General features: G+C 35.5%; 1 protein-coding gene across 1 annotated transcript; it reads left to right on the forward strand.

Moving 5' to 3' along the window:
- The first annotated feature begins 1,109 nt into the window (after positions 1–1,109).
- LOC143235938 (uncharacterized) lies at positions 1,110–10,918 on the forward strand. The gene is made up of 5 exons (XM_076474118.1): positions 1,110–1,208; positions 1,992–3,148; positions 4,457–4,525; positions 7,953–8,042; positions 9,751–10,918. Exons 2-5 carry the CDS (start codon positions 2,066–2,068, stop codon positions 9,808–9,810), a joined length of 1,302 nt encoding a protein of 433 aa, XP_076330233.1. The 5' UTR covers positions 1,110–1,208; positions 1,992–2,065; the 3' UTR covers positions 9,811–10,918.
- The last annotated feature ends 5,131 nt before the right edge of the window (positions 10,919–16,049 follow it).

A 16,049-nucleotide genomic window follows, 5' to 3' on the forward strand; every position in this document is an offset into this window, starting at 1 on the left:
TCACCGCCAACTCTTGGGCTACTTTTTTACCAACTAATAGTGGGACTGACCGTCACATTATAACACCCCACGGCTGAAAGGGCGAGCATGCTTGGTGGGAAGAAGATTCGAACCCGCGACCCTTAGATTACGAGTCAACTGCCCTAACCATCTGGCCATGCCGGGGCTTAAATAAATGGAACGTAACGATGCAAAACATTCGATAACCACAGTTTTTTTTTTTGAAGTTACGTTTTCTTCTTTCACGGTTACTAGTAGAAAGAGTTACTACAAATAAATATTCGTTATGTTCGATGGTTTCCATTTGCTTATTTTGTAACGGTTTGAGAAAGAAGTTTAGAAAATTGGTTCGTTTAAGATTTAACTTTTTTTTAGTCTTCTGCAATTCACTATATAGTGACCAAACTTAATTTAGATGTGTGTGAATACGTTTTTGGCATTACTCCTAATTATGTGACATTATACAGCGGGTAAACTATTTAATAATTCTGTATGTTTGTGACAGACGTTTTCTTAGTTCCACTAAGTGCAAAATTAAAAATATTTGTGACAAGAAAGGGGTAATACATTTCCTGAGGTCCCCCGCTAGTACAGTGGTAAGTCTACGGATTTACAACGCTGAAATCAGGGGTTCGATTCCCGTTGGTAGACTCAGCAGATAGCCCGAGGTGGCTTTGCTATAAGAAAACACCCGCACATTTCTTGATTGGCCGCAACCTCTGCTGTGGACTGTAGTTTTGCTATTCAAGGTTCATTAGAACAGCTTTGTTCAGCCTTTCCCAACTATTTGGTCTGTCTGTCTGTCCATCTATTGGTATATTACTATAAGTTTTTTCAAATTCATTGTTATGGAAGTCCCAGTTCGGTACATATGTACGGTTCATTATATCGAGTTTCGTAATAAATATGGTATAATTATTTTAGTGTTTTTTTAGCAAATATTTAATTTTGTCACAGAATAACCTACGTTCCTATAGTAACTGGTAAATTTGTTTACTACGGTTACTAAGCAAGTCTGCTTTTAAAACGGATAAAGATAATAAATAGCTTTGCAAATTGCTTATTAGCACAAATGGAAATGAAGTAAAGTTTAAAGCATTGTTCGTGACGTCACTGAAATGCTGATAGCACATTTATCGTCTGCTTGCATGTCACAATCATCAAAGTTAACGAAGATAAGGGAGGAAGAAGAAGGGATTGGTGTCGAGGTAGAAGATTAAAACCGCTTCTAAGGAACGTAGGCCTTACCAGTAAATTCGAATTTGTGGTATTTCTTGATACTTTATTTGGTCAAATAGCATATTTTAAATTTTAATTCTTACTTTAAATAAAACAAAGAAACTTTAAAACAGCAATCTTCATGGATACAAACAATATTTACTTTATTGATATTAATTCTGGAATCCTTTCAAAATGGCTGTGTATATGAACATACGGTTAGGCCAAAGTCTTTGACACAAGCAATAAGCATTTAAATCGATCACTGCCAGTCCAACTGTGTTTATCGCTTCTGTTAAATTATACATCTTAAATTAGGATCACATTTTTTGAAAACCAATAAATATTTGGCTAAGTTACTGTAAAAAAAAATCTCATAACTAAAGTGATCAGTTTTGGAACCCTATTATTTTGTACAATAACGAAAAAGGTACTGTTACACAGTTGGGCGGTTGGCGTATCCAAGCAATCATCATGTTGACATTGTTAAGGGGTGTTTGTTAAAATAAAAATAGTTGAAACCATCAGAATGCATTGTAATTGTTTGTTTTATGATTTTTAAATTCATACCTCACTCTCTAATGTTGTTTTGAATCTAGTTTCATTTTTGATATTACAAGGACCTCATAGGTAATACTATTTATGGAGATATTTTAGTTCCAAGCATACTGGAACCCTAGGTTATTTTTAATATTTTATAGTCAATACAACAAGTTCTGTATAATAGTAAAGCTATTCTCATACACTGGATCCTTTTTTTTTTTATTTCTTAGTTGGTGTCGATCAAGGAGTTTATTGAGATCGAAAATAAACAACTTATCAAGTTAACAGAAACGGAGACTAAGATATGAATCGCCTGGGAGCTAATCGTATCGGACTTCAAGCAGATTTATCAAGCAAACAAACAAAGGCTCAAAATCCAATTTTTGTCACTAATTATGGCCAATGGGTGAAGCCAACCACAGAAGACTCACCGGGTGCTCTCTGTGATAATTTCCGTCCTTTAGCGTTTTATGCGAGAATTCTCGGGATTTGGCCTCTGAGTAATGTAACTTCTTTAAGTGTTAATATTCTACACTTCTCATGGAGCTCTTTTTGGTTCATCTACAGCGCTTTTCTGGTGACAGTAATGACAGGTAGTGGTCTATTCTACCTTTACGTTAACTTGATGACGATGTCAAGATGCAGTCTTATTCAAAACCTTTTTGTCATCTTGTTCTTGGGCGGTTGGCGTATCCAAGCAATCATCAACATGTTGACATTGTTATTTAGCGGCAGAAAGATCCATGCTTATCTACAAATCTGGTCTGACACTCATACCAGATTAAAGGTGAGCTTCGGTAAGAAATTCTTTAAGATGGCGGTTGGTTTTCTTTTATATGTCCTCGCAGTTCAGATTTTATACACTGGAATGCTTATTCCTAGTTCGTGTCTTCTGTTGAATGGCATCAGATGCCATCGAGACAACAAGAATGCGTCCGTTTTCTTCTCTCCAGGTTGCTTTGTTCAACCCATGTCCATGTTCTCCTGGTCTGTCGCTCACCATCTTCATTCCATCAGCGTTTTTCTGCTACCAGATCTCCTTATAATTTTCTTCGGCTCTACAATTCAACATTCTTTTACTGAGATCTCTAGACGAGTCCGTACTATACTGCAGTCAGGTAAAGAGGCATTAGAGGACGACTTGGCAGCCGTCCGGGTGTGTCATCACCAACTGTGCACCCTTATCAAGGAAACAGATAAGCTCTTCTCACCCATTATCTTAGTGTCTTGTCTCGTAAATGTGGTGCACATGGTGATTCTTCTCCACCGGATTCTTCTGCCAGACACTAGTTTTCTAGAAAAGGTTGTTTACGGAGTGGTCTGTTTATGTGTGCCCATCGTCCGGTTGGTGGCCCTTTCAATCCAGGCAGCCAAAATAATAGACGAGGTAAGTGGTGTTTGTTTGTATTTTAGAATTTCACGCAAAGCTACACGAGGGCTATCTGCACTAGTCGTCCCTAGTTTAGCGACGCAAGACTAGAGGGAAGGTAGCTACTCATCACCACCCACCGCTAATTCTTGAGTTACTTTACTCACTCAACGAATAGTGGAATCGACCATAACATAATGCTCCCAAGGCTGAAAAGGTAAGCATGTTTGGTGTAAAGGGGATTCGAACTATTGACCCTCAGATTGTGAGTGGAGCACCTTAACAAAATTCAATTCAAGTGGTGACTCCTTTCTCATACTGATTTTTAAATGAAACTAGAAAAGAATGATTACATTAGTCGTGTTAAGTTCTTGTTGGAACAAAAACTATTTTTTCTATAAAGAAAGAATGAATTAAAATTAACTAATAAATCATTATTAATATTGATTATAGCCGTTAACAAGCAGATATGATGTGCACCTTATATTTAAAATGTCCTTCTCTTTACCTTTCTCTCTTGAATGACTCCCGCTGGTACAGCAGCAAGTCTACGGATTTACAACACTGAAATCATGGGTTCGATTCCCCTCGATGGACTCAGCAGATAGTCCGATGTGGCTTTGTTATAAGAAAACGCACACACATACTCTATCATATGCCATCTATAATAGTTGATTCTTTTACTCGAAATAATATGTTCTTTTATTGTTTTATATTTTTTTCTGATAACATAATTGTCGTTTCTTTTCACCAGTTACTTTCCCACTAGAACACAAGAAACGTGCATCTTGTGGTAAGTGAGGATCAGACAAATGCTTTGTACTACTTATTATTATCTACTAGAGTCCTGCAACTAGAACAATCAGCCATAGATGGAAACTCTTAAAACATCACTTTCATTTGAATGGAAAAAGCACAAGATAGGTTCATGCTAACTCACCACTATCCATAATAAACATCAACAAAAAGTGTAATTCACTGAAACATTATAACGCTCCAAGGCTGAAAGGGGGAAAATGTTCAGTGACAGGTTGCAAATCATGTGCCCTGACGTTCAGGCCAATCTCAGGTTAAGCACATTCATGGCCAGTAAAGTTGTGTGTTTAGAGCGACAGGTGTCAATAAACATCTCAATTAACAACGGTTGATACAGAAACATACGGTAAGATGGTGAACTTACAAGAACGTAACCTTTTACTACAGGTAAAACAATTACCACAGGGAAAAGACTGCACGAATTTTGTTTCGAGCTCACTCAGTTATCTGTTTTAATACATTTACGTTTTTAACCAATGATCAGCTATTAACTTCAGTTTCTTTTAACAGGCCATGTCACCGCTTGAAAGTCTTCATTCAGTCGCCACCTACCGGCTGACTCAGAGTACCCATGATCAGGTAAGCTGTGGCAGTACGCGTTAAGAAAAGTGTTTCTACCTACGAGATCACCAGGTGTTTCAAGTGGTTTATTGCGTAGGAGACCGTTGGGTTATTCTTTGTTTCGAATGATATTTGTTTCTCTCAAGCTGCGGAACATGATGAAAATGTCATTTCGGAGACTTTAGGGCTGGGCATAGCCACTCATAATTTAGAATTGTTGAGTCAAAGGGAAAACAAACCATTCAAATCATATATCGCTTTTTAATTAAAAAAAAAAGCCTAAGATATGGAGCGACTCGAACCTTCCGAACCGCAGCCCAGAACGTTGATCTCTAAGCAAGTCTAACTTATCTTATATGATATTATAATCATATTGTGACAAATAATTTTTAAACTGATTTTAATCAGGTGTAGAATCGAGGAGAAAGCAACCTTAAATAACGTTTAGTAGCAGAAGTGCCAGGATGCATACTGGAAGGTCCAAGGTTCACATCACGCAATGCTGAACATTCTCCTCTCTTTCATCTTTTGGTGCATTATAAGAGTGACAATTTATCTTTTCGCTTGGTTCAAAACCGGATACATCCCTTGTGGTGAAGATTACTATTGGCCAATGTTGTAGCCAGATGCAGTTTTCGGGGGTAAAGTGACTGACGAACAAATTACTTAATGATTTCTGTGACGAAGTAATATAAGCTAGAATTTTGGGGGACATTTATACTTGAACACTAGGGGTCTCTGATCTGACGATGTGCTGCGTAAAATTGCAATCAAGTTACAAACATTATTGGCTTAGGTCAGTGTTTCCCAACTGTGGTTTGAAAAGGTACTCCAAGGGTCTGCTATAAATGTACGAAATTTCATAAAATAATAAAAAAAAAGATTTATAGAATAAAGAAATATTCTTCTTAAAATTAAATATATAAGAATTAAAACGTTTAATTTTAGAATTTTTTTTCAAAAATAAAAGAAAAACCTGCATTTTGGGGAGGAGCGAAAAATTTAAATTAAAATTGGTTCTCGGGTTACTAACGTCCGATAACTGTTGCTTTAGATTATGGTCAGTACAATCGCTATTTGTGAAGTTGTAGATAGAAATTATTTTCTTTATATTTTAAGTTACAGATATTATAACCGCTGAGGTGAAACTTACAGCTCATCCTTCAATCAAACATAACAATTAACTTTGATGTTAATAATGTTTTTTTTTTATTAAATAAATTCAGTTTTTAATCTGTTTATCTAGTATAATGGACCGGCATGGCCAAGCGTTTTAAGGCATGCGACTCGTAATCTGAGGGTCGCGGGTTCGCATCCCGGTCGCGCCAAACATGCTCGCCCTCCCAGCCGTGGGGGCGTTATAATGTGACGGTCAATCCCACTATTCGTTGGTAAAAGAGTAGCCCAAGAGTTGGAGGTGGGTAGTGATGACTAGCTGCCTTCCCTCTAGTCTTACACTGCTAAATTAGGGACGACTAGCACAGATAGCCCTCGAGTAGCTTTGTGCGAAATTCCAAAACAAACAAACTATCTAGTATAAGACATACAGGATGAATGACGTCCTGTCATCCCCACGAAGCCAACAAAAATGCACGAGACATGAGTATATCAGCTAATAACTGGCATTTTTTTTATATTTGTTTGTTATTAAGCACAAAGAGATCGATCCTCGAAGTTTAGCCTTATAAAGTCTCCAGTTTCATTACAATGGCATTATTATTATTTTTATGAAGCTGACTTACAGATAGGTTCCTAGGTTTTGGCGGATTTTGGAGTTTATATAATTTCCATTAAAACAAAACAAAAAAAAAAGGTTTATTGTTGCTAGATTAGATTTCTTTTATAATATTCGGGTCCTCCGCTGGTACAACGGTAAATCTACGGATCTTCAACGTTAAAATCAGGGGTTCGATTCCCTTCGGTGGACTCAGCAGATAGCCCGATGTGGCTTTGCTATAAAACACACACATATTATAATATTTGACCTCTTCATGAACTTTTTCAGCGGACAGAATGATAGGTCTCGATTATATGTAGTCTAAATTCACTTTTAACAGCGTGTTTTTGGATGTAAGACAGACATAATACTTCAGAACTATTATTTTAAAATCCCTACAACAATCTAGACAAGTGCACACAAACGGAATTTGTTTTTATGTTTAATTATATTTATTGTCTTGTGCACAACAGCAAAAAATAAAAAAACAAACACTTGTTGAGAAAAATATATATGCAAAAACAGCTGGTATGGGAAGATAAAGCACTATGTAGAAGAGCGAACAACGTTTATAACAACAACAACTCAAGCCCAAAATAAACCAATACAAGGGAACACTTTATACCTATATTAATAAATATAATGCAACATCTAAGCACGCCCTCTACATTCTCACACTCAATTACAAAACCCCTTCAAACATGTGGTCAGCTATCGACCACATACCTCTTTCTTTCTTTGTGAATCTGACGATGACCGAAGAAGGTAGAAAGTTGTTCGCTCCTCTACATAAAAATTTTCTCAACTCATACCAGCCGTTTTTACATATATATTTTAAAAAACTTCGTTTGCAAAAACAACTTTTTCAACTCAATAAATTCCTCGATGTCTCAGCAGTAATTTTCGGGGTTTATAACTTTAAAATTCAGGGTTTTATCTACACAGCACACAGAGTATAAGAAGTATAATGAGAACCTGTTTGGATCAAATGTGTAGCTAAGGGTTATCGTTCCAGATTCTGGATCAAAGGGTCGAATGTTTGAACTCGTGATACGAACAGTCTCTTTACTTTCATCTGACAGTTAGTTTCACTACCGTGTAGGCGGCGGGTGCTGCTGACTGACAGCGTTTTCTTTAATCGGCAGTTCAAAGGTATGGACAGTTGTGACTGAACCTTGGGGTCTCTGATAGAGGTCGTTAGGCACTAGCATACGGGGTTTGTTCCCCGAATACCTAGTTGGCGTTTTGAAAAATCAGAATAGAAAACTATAATCCATATCATACTGAAATGGCAAACATTATTGCGTTTGTATAAACCCCAGCCCCAAATTAACTCACGACATCCTAGAATTTTGCCTTAAAACAAAGCAAACATATTAATTTATTAAATCTGATAAATTCCCAGTTTATTTAAGAAAGTTCCAGATATGATATTTAAACAAAATAATCTTTCTTGTTCATTGTATAGATTTTCTAAAATGAAATTTAAATGATGAAAAAACAAAAAAACTTAGGTGTAACTTCGTCAGATCCATCATTGCTACTAAAGAATCGGAGAGCATTATATTTTTATATGGCAGTTACTACTTTTTGCCTTGTGAAATGAAAATCACTTTAATCGTTTAACGTTTTAGAAATTATCTCGATTTTTATAGTTGAAATATTAATAATGCAAACCATTTCACAAAATATGATACTTTAACTTTTGTTAATTTATTGTTCATATAGTTGCGACTTTTCATCTCGAAATTAAACGGATTCAACACTGGTTTAAGCGGTTCAGGATACTTTTCTATCAATCGTGGACTACTTTCCTCGGTTAGTATTTTAGCGTCATCTCTTATTTGATTGTTGAACTATTGTAGCTCAATTTTTTTTCTCTCTTTTTATTTTTTCAAAACTTTTTTAAGGACAGTTGTATAATCCAGTACAAACAAAGAATATATTTCTTACATGTTTAAACTGTTGTTAATATGAATAATTTGTTTGTGTGTGTATACTTAGATTATACATAATAAAGACATATGAATGTTAAGTAGTTAAATGTTATTGTTTCTTTTCTAATATCTTATTCAAAACCCTCATGATATTTTTCTTTTTAGTTTATCTTTAAAATTATCAGTGAATATTTCTGAGATTAATAAAATAAGAACTACAAAAGTATGTTTAAAGCAATCTTAGCACTGCAAATTAACTACTGGACAAACACAGAGGTTCTTTTTTAGGTTAAAACAGCTTTGCTTGGACAGACGTGTTAAACGGTCTGTTGAAGTATCATACAGCATGCGTGAGTTGCACAAACTAGTAATTTTTTTTCAGTTTTAAAACACTGAAATGGATTGACTGGAATATATTTCCAAGACACGATCCCGAGAGCAGTACTGGGCATGCGTAGTGAGAAGAAGCACTAATATGAATATGGCCTGATGGTTGGGGGCGCTCGACTCGCCATCTGTAGGTCACAGGCTGGATTTTTCTAACCAAACATGCTCGCTCTTTTAGCTGTCGGGACATCACACTGTTTCGATCAATCTCACTATTCATCAGTAATTAGTACCCCAAGAATTTTTAGTTGATGTTGTTGACTAGGTATATTTGTTCTAGCCCATCTCTGTTAAATTTCTGACGACTAGCGTAAGTAGTCCTGGAATAGTTTTGCACAAAAACAAATAAATCGTTTTGAAATAGTTGTCAAGTTGAATTTAGAGACCGTGTGTGATTATATCTCTTGTGTTTTGAGATAGAAAAGTTGTGTACTTGTTGACGCTATTTAATAATAATAACAAAAATGCTATATTATATTTTACACCATTCCGTGTATTTAGTGACGGTGTTTAATTATTGGAAACTTCCTTGTTTTCGGTCTATTAATCGGTAAGTTATTTGAGACATGGTTGTGTTTGTTTTGTCATTTAGAGGTTATTTTAAACCTATCCTTTTATTCAGAGCTCATTTGAGCCTCGTTGTGTCCTGTTTTTTTAGTGGCAGATAACTCGAAATCTCATTATTTCTTAGTGGTAGATGATCTGAGCTCTCGTTGTGTCCTGCCTTCTTATTGGTAGACAATAGCTTCTAACATTGGCTCAAATGCCTTTTCTGTGATTGTGTTTTGATATGAATGCCTTTTGTAACAAAATAAGCTTTTTACATTTAGCACGATCCTAAAACTATGGCCGACAGATATGTGTCGTATGAGATAAACCGTGCAGTTTTACAGCAACAAATCCAAAAGAAAACTGTGCAAGAAGATTTTCACTGCTCCCTCATTTTAATTTTTTTTTTCTGTTTTACGGATGCTCAGTAATAATATTTCTCAAATGTATCTGGAAAATTAAATTTTAAAAATTTCAAACATATATTAATAATATTTCATTTCTATATTTAAATGAAAATTCAAAAGTCGGGATCTAAATATTTTTTGAAATACACTTTTATCTAATAAGTCACAAAAAGTCTTAAAAGAAACTGAATGAAAGAATAAACTATGTTTATTTTGTGGTTTATATATACTTTTTCTTTTTCCCAGTTGTTTGGTGCAGTGGCAACTTACCTGATAGTAATGGTTCAGTTCAAGGACACTGATTAAAACTTATAATCATACAGAAGCGACATCTGGTGTCTCATACCAAGAACGTCAGAACTATGAGTTTATAACACTGGTCTTGTTATATTTAATTCCACCATGAAAACTAAATCATTGTTGTTTTATTATTTTTATGTTAGCAGAGTGTGGAGTGTTATGTTTATTGAACTTATATTAATGTCGTAGTTCACCGCTTAGCTAGTGTTGGAGTTTATTTATTAGAGAGAAGTATCAAAATACATTGAATATTGGGGCCTGGCATGGCCTAGCGCGTTAAAGCGTGCGCTTCGTAATCTGAGGGTCGCGGGTTCGCGCCCGAGTCACGCCAAACATGCTCGCCCTCCCAGCCGTGGGGGCGTTATAATGTGACGGTCAATCCCACTTTTCGTTGGTAAAAGAGTAGCCTAAGAGTTGGCGGTGGGTGGTGATGACTAGCTGCCTTCCTTCTAGTCTATCACTGATAAATTAGGGACGGCTAACGCAGATAGCCTTCGAGTAGCTTTGCGCGAAATTCAAAACAAACTATACTGAGGAGGGCAATTAGGTAATTCCAAAATACAACACGAGCTTTTATAGAAGGCTTGTTCTTACTTTAATTACAAAGTTTCGACCAATAGCATCGCTAGTTTTTATAGCGCTTGGCTGAAGAATGATTTCTTTGAATTTGTTTTCTTACACTACTAAATTAGGGACGGCTAGCACAGATAGCCGTCGAGTTGCTTTGTGCGAAATTCAAAAACAAAAAAACAAACATTGAATATTATTTATTTTGGTTATAGTATTATTAGGCACTAAAAATAAAATGTGTAGTTTGTTTGTGGATTTATAAGGCAGTTAGAATGCAAAATGTACCAAAGTTGTATGGTTTTTAAATATTTAAGACCGTTAGAACACATTGGTTTGTTTGTTAGTTTGTTTTGGAATTTTGCGCAAAGTAAGATAATAAGCCACAATTACAAGGACTAGACAATAATCTGTTACAGTAATGTACATAAAAAAATCTATGTTACGTTGCTAATTTATTACGTTTGTGTTGGAATTTCGTGCCAAGCTACACGAAGGCAATCTGTGCTAGCCGTCCCTAATTTAGCAGCATAAGACTTGAGAGAAGGCAGCTAGACATCACCACCCACCGCCAGCTCCTGGACTACTCTTTTACCAACGAAGAGTGGAATTGGCCGTAACATTATAACGCCCCCACGGCTGATAGGGCGGGTATGTTTGGTACGACGAGGTTTCGAACCCGCGCCCCTTAGTTTACGAGTCGAACGCCTTAACCCACCTAGCCATACCGGGCCTGAACACATTGGAGGTTACATAGTTTTTAGCTTATGGATTAATAAAGCAGTTATAAAACTAAAAATTAAGTCACATTTAGTGTATTTCAAGTTTCTGTGAGTGCACTGAATGGTTAAGAGAACATCACTAAATGATTCTCAAATAACACCCCTGTATTTTAATATATTTTTGAAAAATGATAAAAAAGCACAGGCTATTTGTTGACTTTTTGCCACAAATAAAGAATTTTGAGAACTATCTCCACCAGTTGTAAGACGTCTCCATTTATGAAGCAATAATTTCCTTTAACGTTTATTCTTTCCTATTAAACCTATTTTGTAAATAGTTTTCTGTTTTTATACACTTAAACTTACAGTGTTTTTTTCTTGTTTTGCGTGTCTCCTTTTCCAGATCGTTTCACTTACATATAACGTATTTTTTATGGGTTTAAATCCTGAGTTTAGCCGTTTCAGGTACTGATAAATTTCTTAAAAAGTGCAATTAATTTTGAACAACTAGCGATGGATTCTGTTGACGCTTTAAGTGCACTTTATAAATTATTTCTTCATCAAATTTCCTTATTGGTCCCTGACAGCACGCGAGTCTCATAAAAATATAAACATAAATACTGCAGATATTGGAATTTGTTCTTTAATTAATTATGGGACACTCTGTGTATATTACTATGAAAATGGCTGATTCCACCCAATGTTTCTGGTTACGTCTTTAGTTATTGTAAGAGGTAAAAAACATAAAACTTATTTTAAAGTTAATTAATTAAAAACTAAATTCGACTTATCCGGTTGTACAGTCTATTAATGACGACAATAATTGATGTCTACCTGTCACAACCATATTTATTTCTATAAATAATTTTCTTATTACTCTACACGTAGCAGCATAAGTGTCTTAGAGATTAAAAAAAAAAATTAACTGTGTTTGTTGAAAACATCCCTAATACAAAATAAGTATTCTACTTCCAAATTATTTCTTCGGGATTTAAAAGTTTGTTTTTTAAATCTTTGAATTCAGAATTTAAATCATCAACCTTATTATATATTTTCATATTTCAATTTGCGGCAATAATTTGTGTAACAAAGTAAAATTCCTTTAAAAAACAATCTGCGACGTTACATTTCCTTAACCTCACGACGTTTTAAAAAACTTGCATAGTTTGAGATGCGCATTATTAGAAACACAAATGATATTTACCATAACAACAATGCATTAAAAAAGAATAATTATTATGCTCACAACATCTCAAATAAATATTTTACCGTCAACAAGTGTCACTTACATCGATTATAAGTTATTTATAATTATATTGATTTTTTAAAAACATGTCTTAATCATAGCGCAAATGAAGTCTCAAATTGTTTTTTTATTAATATTGATAGGAGATTGTAAAAAAAAATTCAGGTTGATTCTTTATGTAGTAGATCCCCTGCAAAATAAATAAAACAAATAAAAGTGAATTAAAACTGACAGAATTAGCTTGCATGCTCACCCATTCACTCGTGAAACCATCTCAGTCTAGAGGCACGACTGTTACGCTGTTAAACATGTATAATAAATCATGTTTTGTTTGACGGGTGTTTGTTTAAGTAATTGGCGACTTGAGGCCCCAACACGTCAACAATCCCTACCCACGAACAGAGAAAATGGATGCCTAGGTAATTATAGTGTCTTTAGCTGTACAGCATAATATAAATCGTTCATCTCGTGTTTGAAAAACCAACCAGTCGAAGAGTGTTTCGTCACTCACGTAGCTAGTGGTTTTGTATACGTAATTAAATAGATTTTAATTTGCGTTTTTCTAACAGCGCATGCCAAGCACTCTTATTTTGTAGTTTTCATCATCTTAGGTCGCTTAATTTCGTGACCAACCAAAGAGTTGAAACGTTACTTTGAGATTCTTTTATTATCTCGTGAATTGGACAGAGGGGTCGCTAAGTGCTCGCACGAGAGGCCCTGCTTCTTTGTTTGTTTGTTTTTGGAATTTCGCGCAAAGCTACAAAAGGGCTATCTACGCTAGCCGTCCCTAATTTAGCAGTGTAAGGCTAGAGGGAAGGCAGCTAGTCATCACCACCCACCACCAGCTCTTGGGCTACTCTTTTACCAACGAATAGTGGGATTGACCAAACATTATAACGTCTCCAAGGCTGAAATTATTACTTTACGAAATAAACGCGCGGACATACATACAGACGCAAATGAAATAACAACAGGCAGTTAAGAAAAGGTATATAATAATTCGTGAGGTTGAATCCAATAGACGGTAAATCCATGTGGGTGTCTCGTTATGTACATGACTGGCCGTTTACATATCGTAGATTGTTATATAGTTTTGAAAACTTTATTCAGGTAAACACAGGAAAAATTAAGAACCTAAATAATTAACCAACCAGTCATGTTTTAAATCATTTCAGTTTCTCAGCCGAACATAGTTTATAAGCCGAAACTCTTGTATCTTATTACTTATACATTAGTACCATAGTTCTTCTTGATGACGAGAAACCCACTTAAAATAAAAATGTATCTCACTTTTATTGATAAGCAAAGAACAACGTTTCGACCTGAAGATGACCTAAGGAAGTTGAAACGTTGTTCCCTGCTTATCAATAAAAGTGTTAATACCCATACCAACCGTTCTGAGGTACAGTACCATAGTTTGCTTTTTTCATTTGTTCTGTTCATTTGACTGCTCCTTCAGTCCTGGTCTTCTAAGTAAAGCTACCTTTTGTATACGTAGGTGTGGGCTCGTAATGTTTAAAGTTTGATGGTAATATTTCAAAATCCTACAGAGCAAGAATTGGTATTAACATTTCCAGAAATTTGGTAAATGTTTTAAAAGTAATTATCGTTAATCATCAAATATTAACAGTTGGTTTATCCAGAGTGAGGAGGGGAATACGCAAAGTCTTTTCAAAACCAGAAAAGAACCTTGTTAAAAGGATGTAGGGGTTAAATAGAACTGTAATCCAATATTACAGCTGTCACATGTTTGAAGAATCATGTTGGTAATATGTCGAAGTCCCAAGAAATGATTCCGAATTAAAAACTGTAATGAACTGTAATCCAATATTACAGCTGTCACATGTTTGAAGAATCATGTTGGTAATATGCCAAAGTCCCAAGAAATGATTCCGAATTAAAAATTAGCTCCAGAAGTTAGGAATAAATCTATAAGTTACTTCCAAATTGTAGCCAGTGTTTGATACGTTGAAGCGAACTAACTTTTAATCTTTAAAATTGAATGAAGTGATACTTTTCGCCTTTGTTAAAGCGCCCCCTAAATAATTTACAGGAGAAACAGAAGTCAGTTTTGAGTCGATATTTTAATTAGTTTCTTCGGTTACAAATATATGTTGTTTGCTGTAAATAGTTTTGGAAAATTATTGTAATTGTATTTACACACACACACATACATATATATATATACATATATATATGTATGTGTAGTTTATTTTTCCCGCTTTAAATTGCCTAAAAAGTTTATGAAAATTGCATTGCAATTTCTATAGACTCTGAAACAAAATCAAGTGGATTAGTAGAGTGTGTGTTTTCTTATAGCAAAATCACATCGGGCTATCTGCTGTGTCCACTGAGGGGAATCGAATTTCTGATTTTAGCATTCTAAATCTAAGGGTCTTCTTTCGTCTTACCAGGAGGACGTGGAGCTGTTTTGACAAATGATTGGTTAACAACACGTGTAGTTCTGCAAGGTTAGGATCGTTGAGAGTTTATTTAAAGAATTACTAGTTAGATGAAATAGATGGTGAGGGGTGCAGCGTCTGGGGGTTCACGAGAACAATTATCGTGCACATGTTTACTACGGGTTCAGTTTATATTACCGGATTTGTATGCTTCATAATTGTTTGTGTGTTTTCTTATAGCAAAGCCACATCTGCTGTGTCCACCAAGTGGAATCGAACCCCTGATTTTAGCTTTGTAAATCCGTATACATATCGCTGTCCCAGCGAAGGACGTTTCTGTTTGATGTTAAGCACAAAGGGCTCTGAGTCCCACAGGTATCTAAATCTGGTTTCTAAGATTGTAAGTCCGCGGAAATGCCGCTGTGTCATCGGGGGGGGGGGTAATAACCATATATGGTAGCGTTTTTCAAACTCGGGTCCGTGAGAGTATTTTATGGGTACCCACGAGTCATCTGAGTTTTCATTAAAATATTTTAAAAAATATATGATTTGTAAAATAAAAAATGTTTTTCGTAAGATTAGGTTTATCTGAATTAAAATTTTATTTTTAGAATATAGCTTTTAATTTAATTTACACGGAATATATATGTATATATAAATATTTTTTTCCAAAAATAAACAAACTTGTTTTGTTTCTGAATTTCGAGCCAAGCTACGTGAGGGCTAGCTGCGCTAGTTGTCCCACATTTAGAGGTAAGACCAGAGGGAAAGCACCTAGTCATCACCACTCACCGCCAACTCTTGGGCTACTCTTTTACCAACGAATAGTGGCATTGACTGTAACATTATAACGTCCCCACGGCTGAAAAGGCGAGCATGTTTGGTGTGACGGGGATTCGAACCCGCAACCCTCGGATTACGAGTCGAGTGCCTTAACCACCTGGCCATGCCAGGCCAAACGAAACAAAACATTGACTAGTTTGAGGGTCCCCGAATTAAATTTTAAATTAAAAGAGGTTTTCAGGGTACTAACGTTTGAGAATCGCTGATATATCAGATTTTTTTTACTGGTATATCTGTGTGTGTGTATGTGAGTGGGGGGGGGAACATAGAGCGTAATTTAGTTGCAAAGGTGTGGGGTTAGCGGGGGTTTTGTAGCTGTGTATAAGATATTCTAAAAAGAGTTATTATATTTTTAAAAGTTTCTGGAGACATATCTCTCGAGTCTCTCCCTGAGAATTACGCTTATGAATGGGGTGTTAAGTGCATAAGAGGATGGGGACTTTGTCACAAACGTTTGATCAACAC

Source organism: Tachypleus tridentatus, chromosome 2 (genome assembly GCF_004210375.1).
Source record: "Tachypleus tridentatus isolate NWPU-2018 chromosome 2, ASM421037v1, whole genome shotgun sequence".
Lineage (NCBI taxonomy): Eukaryota > Metazoa > Arthropoda > Merostomata > Xiphosura > Limulidae > Tachypleus > Tachypleus tridentatus.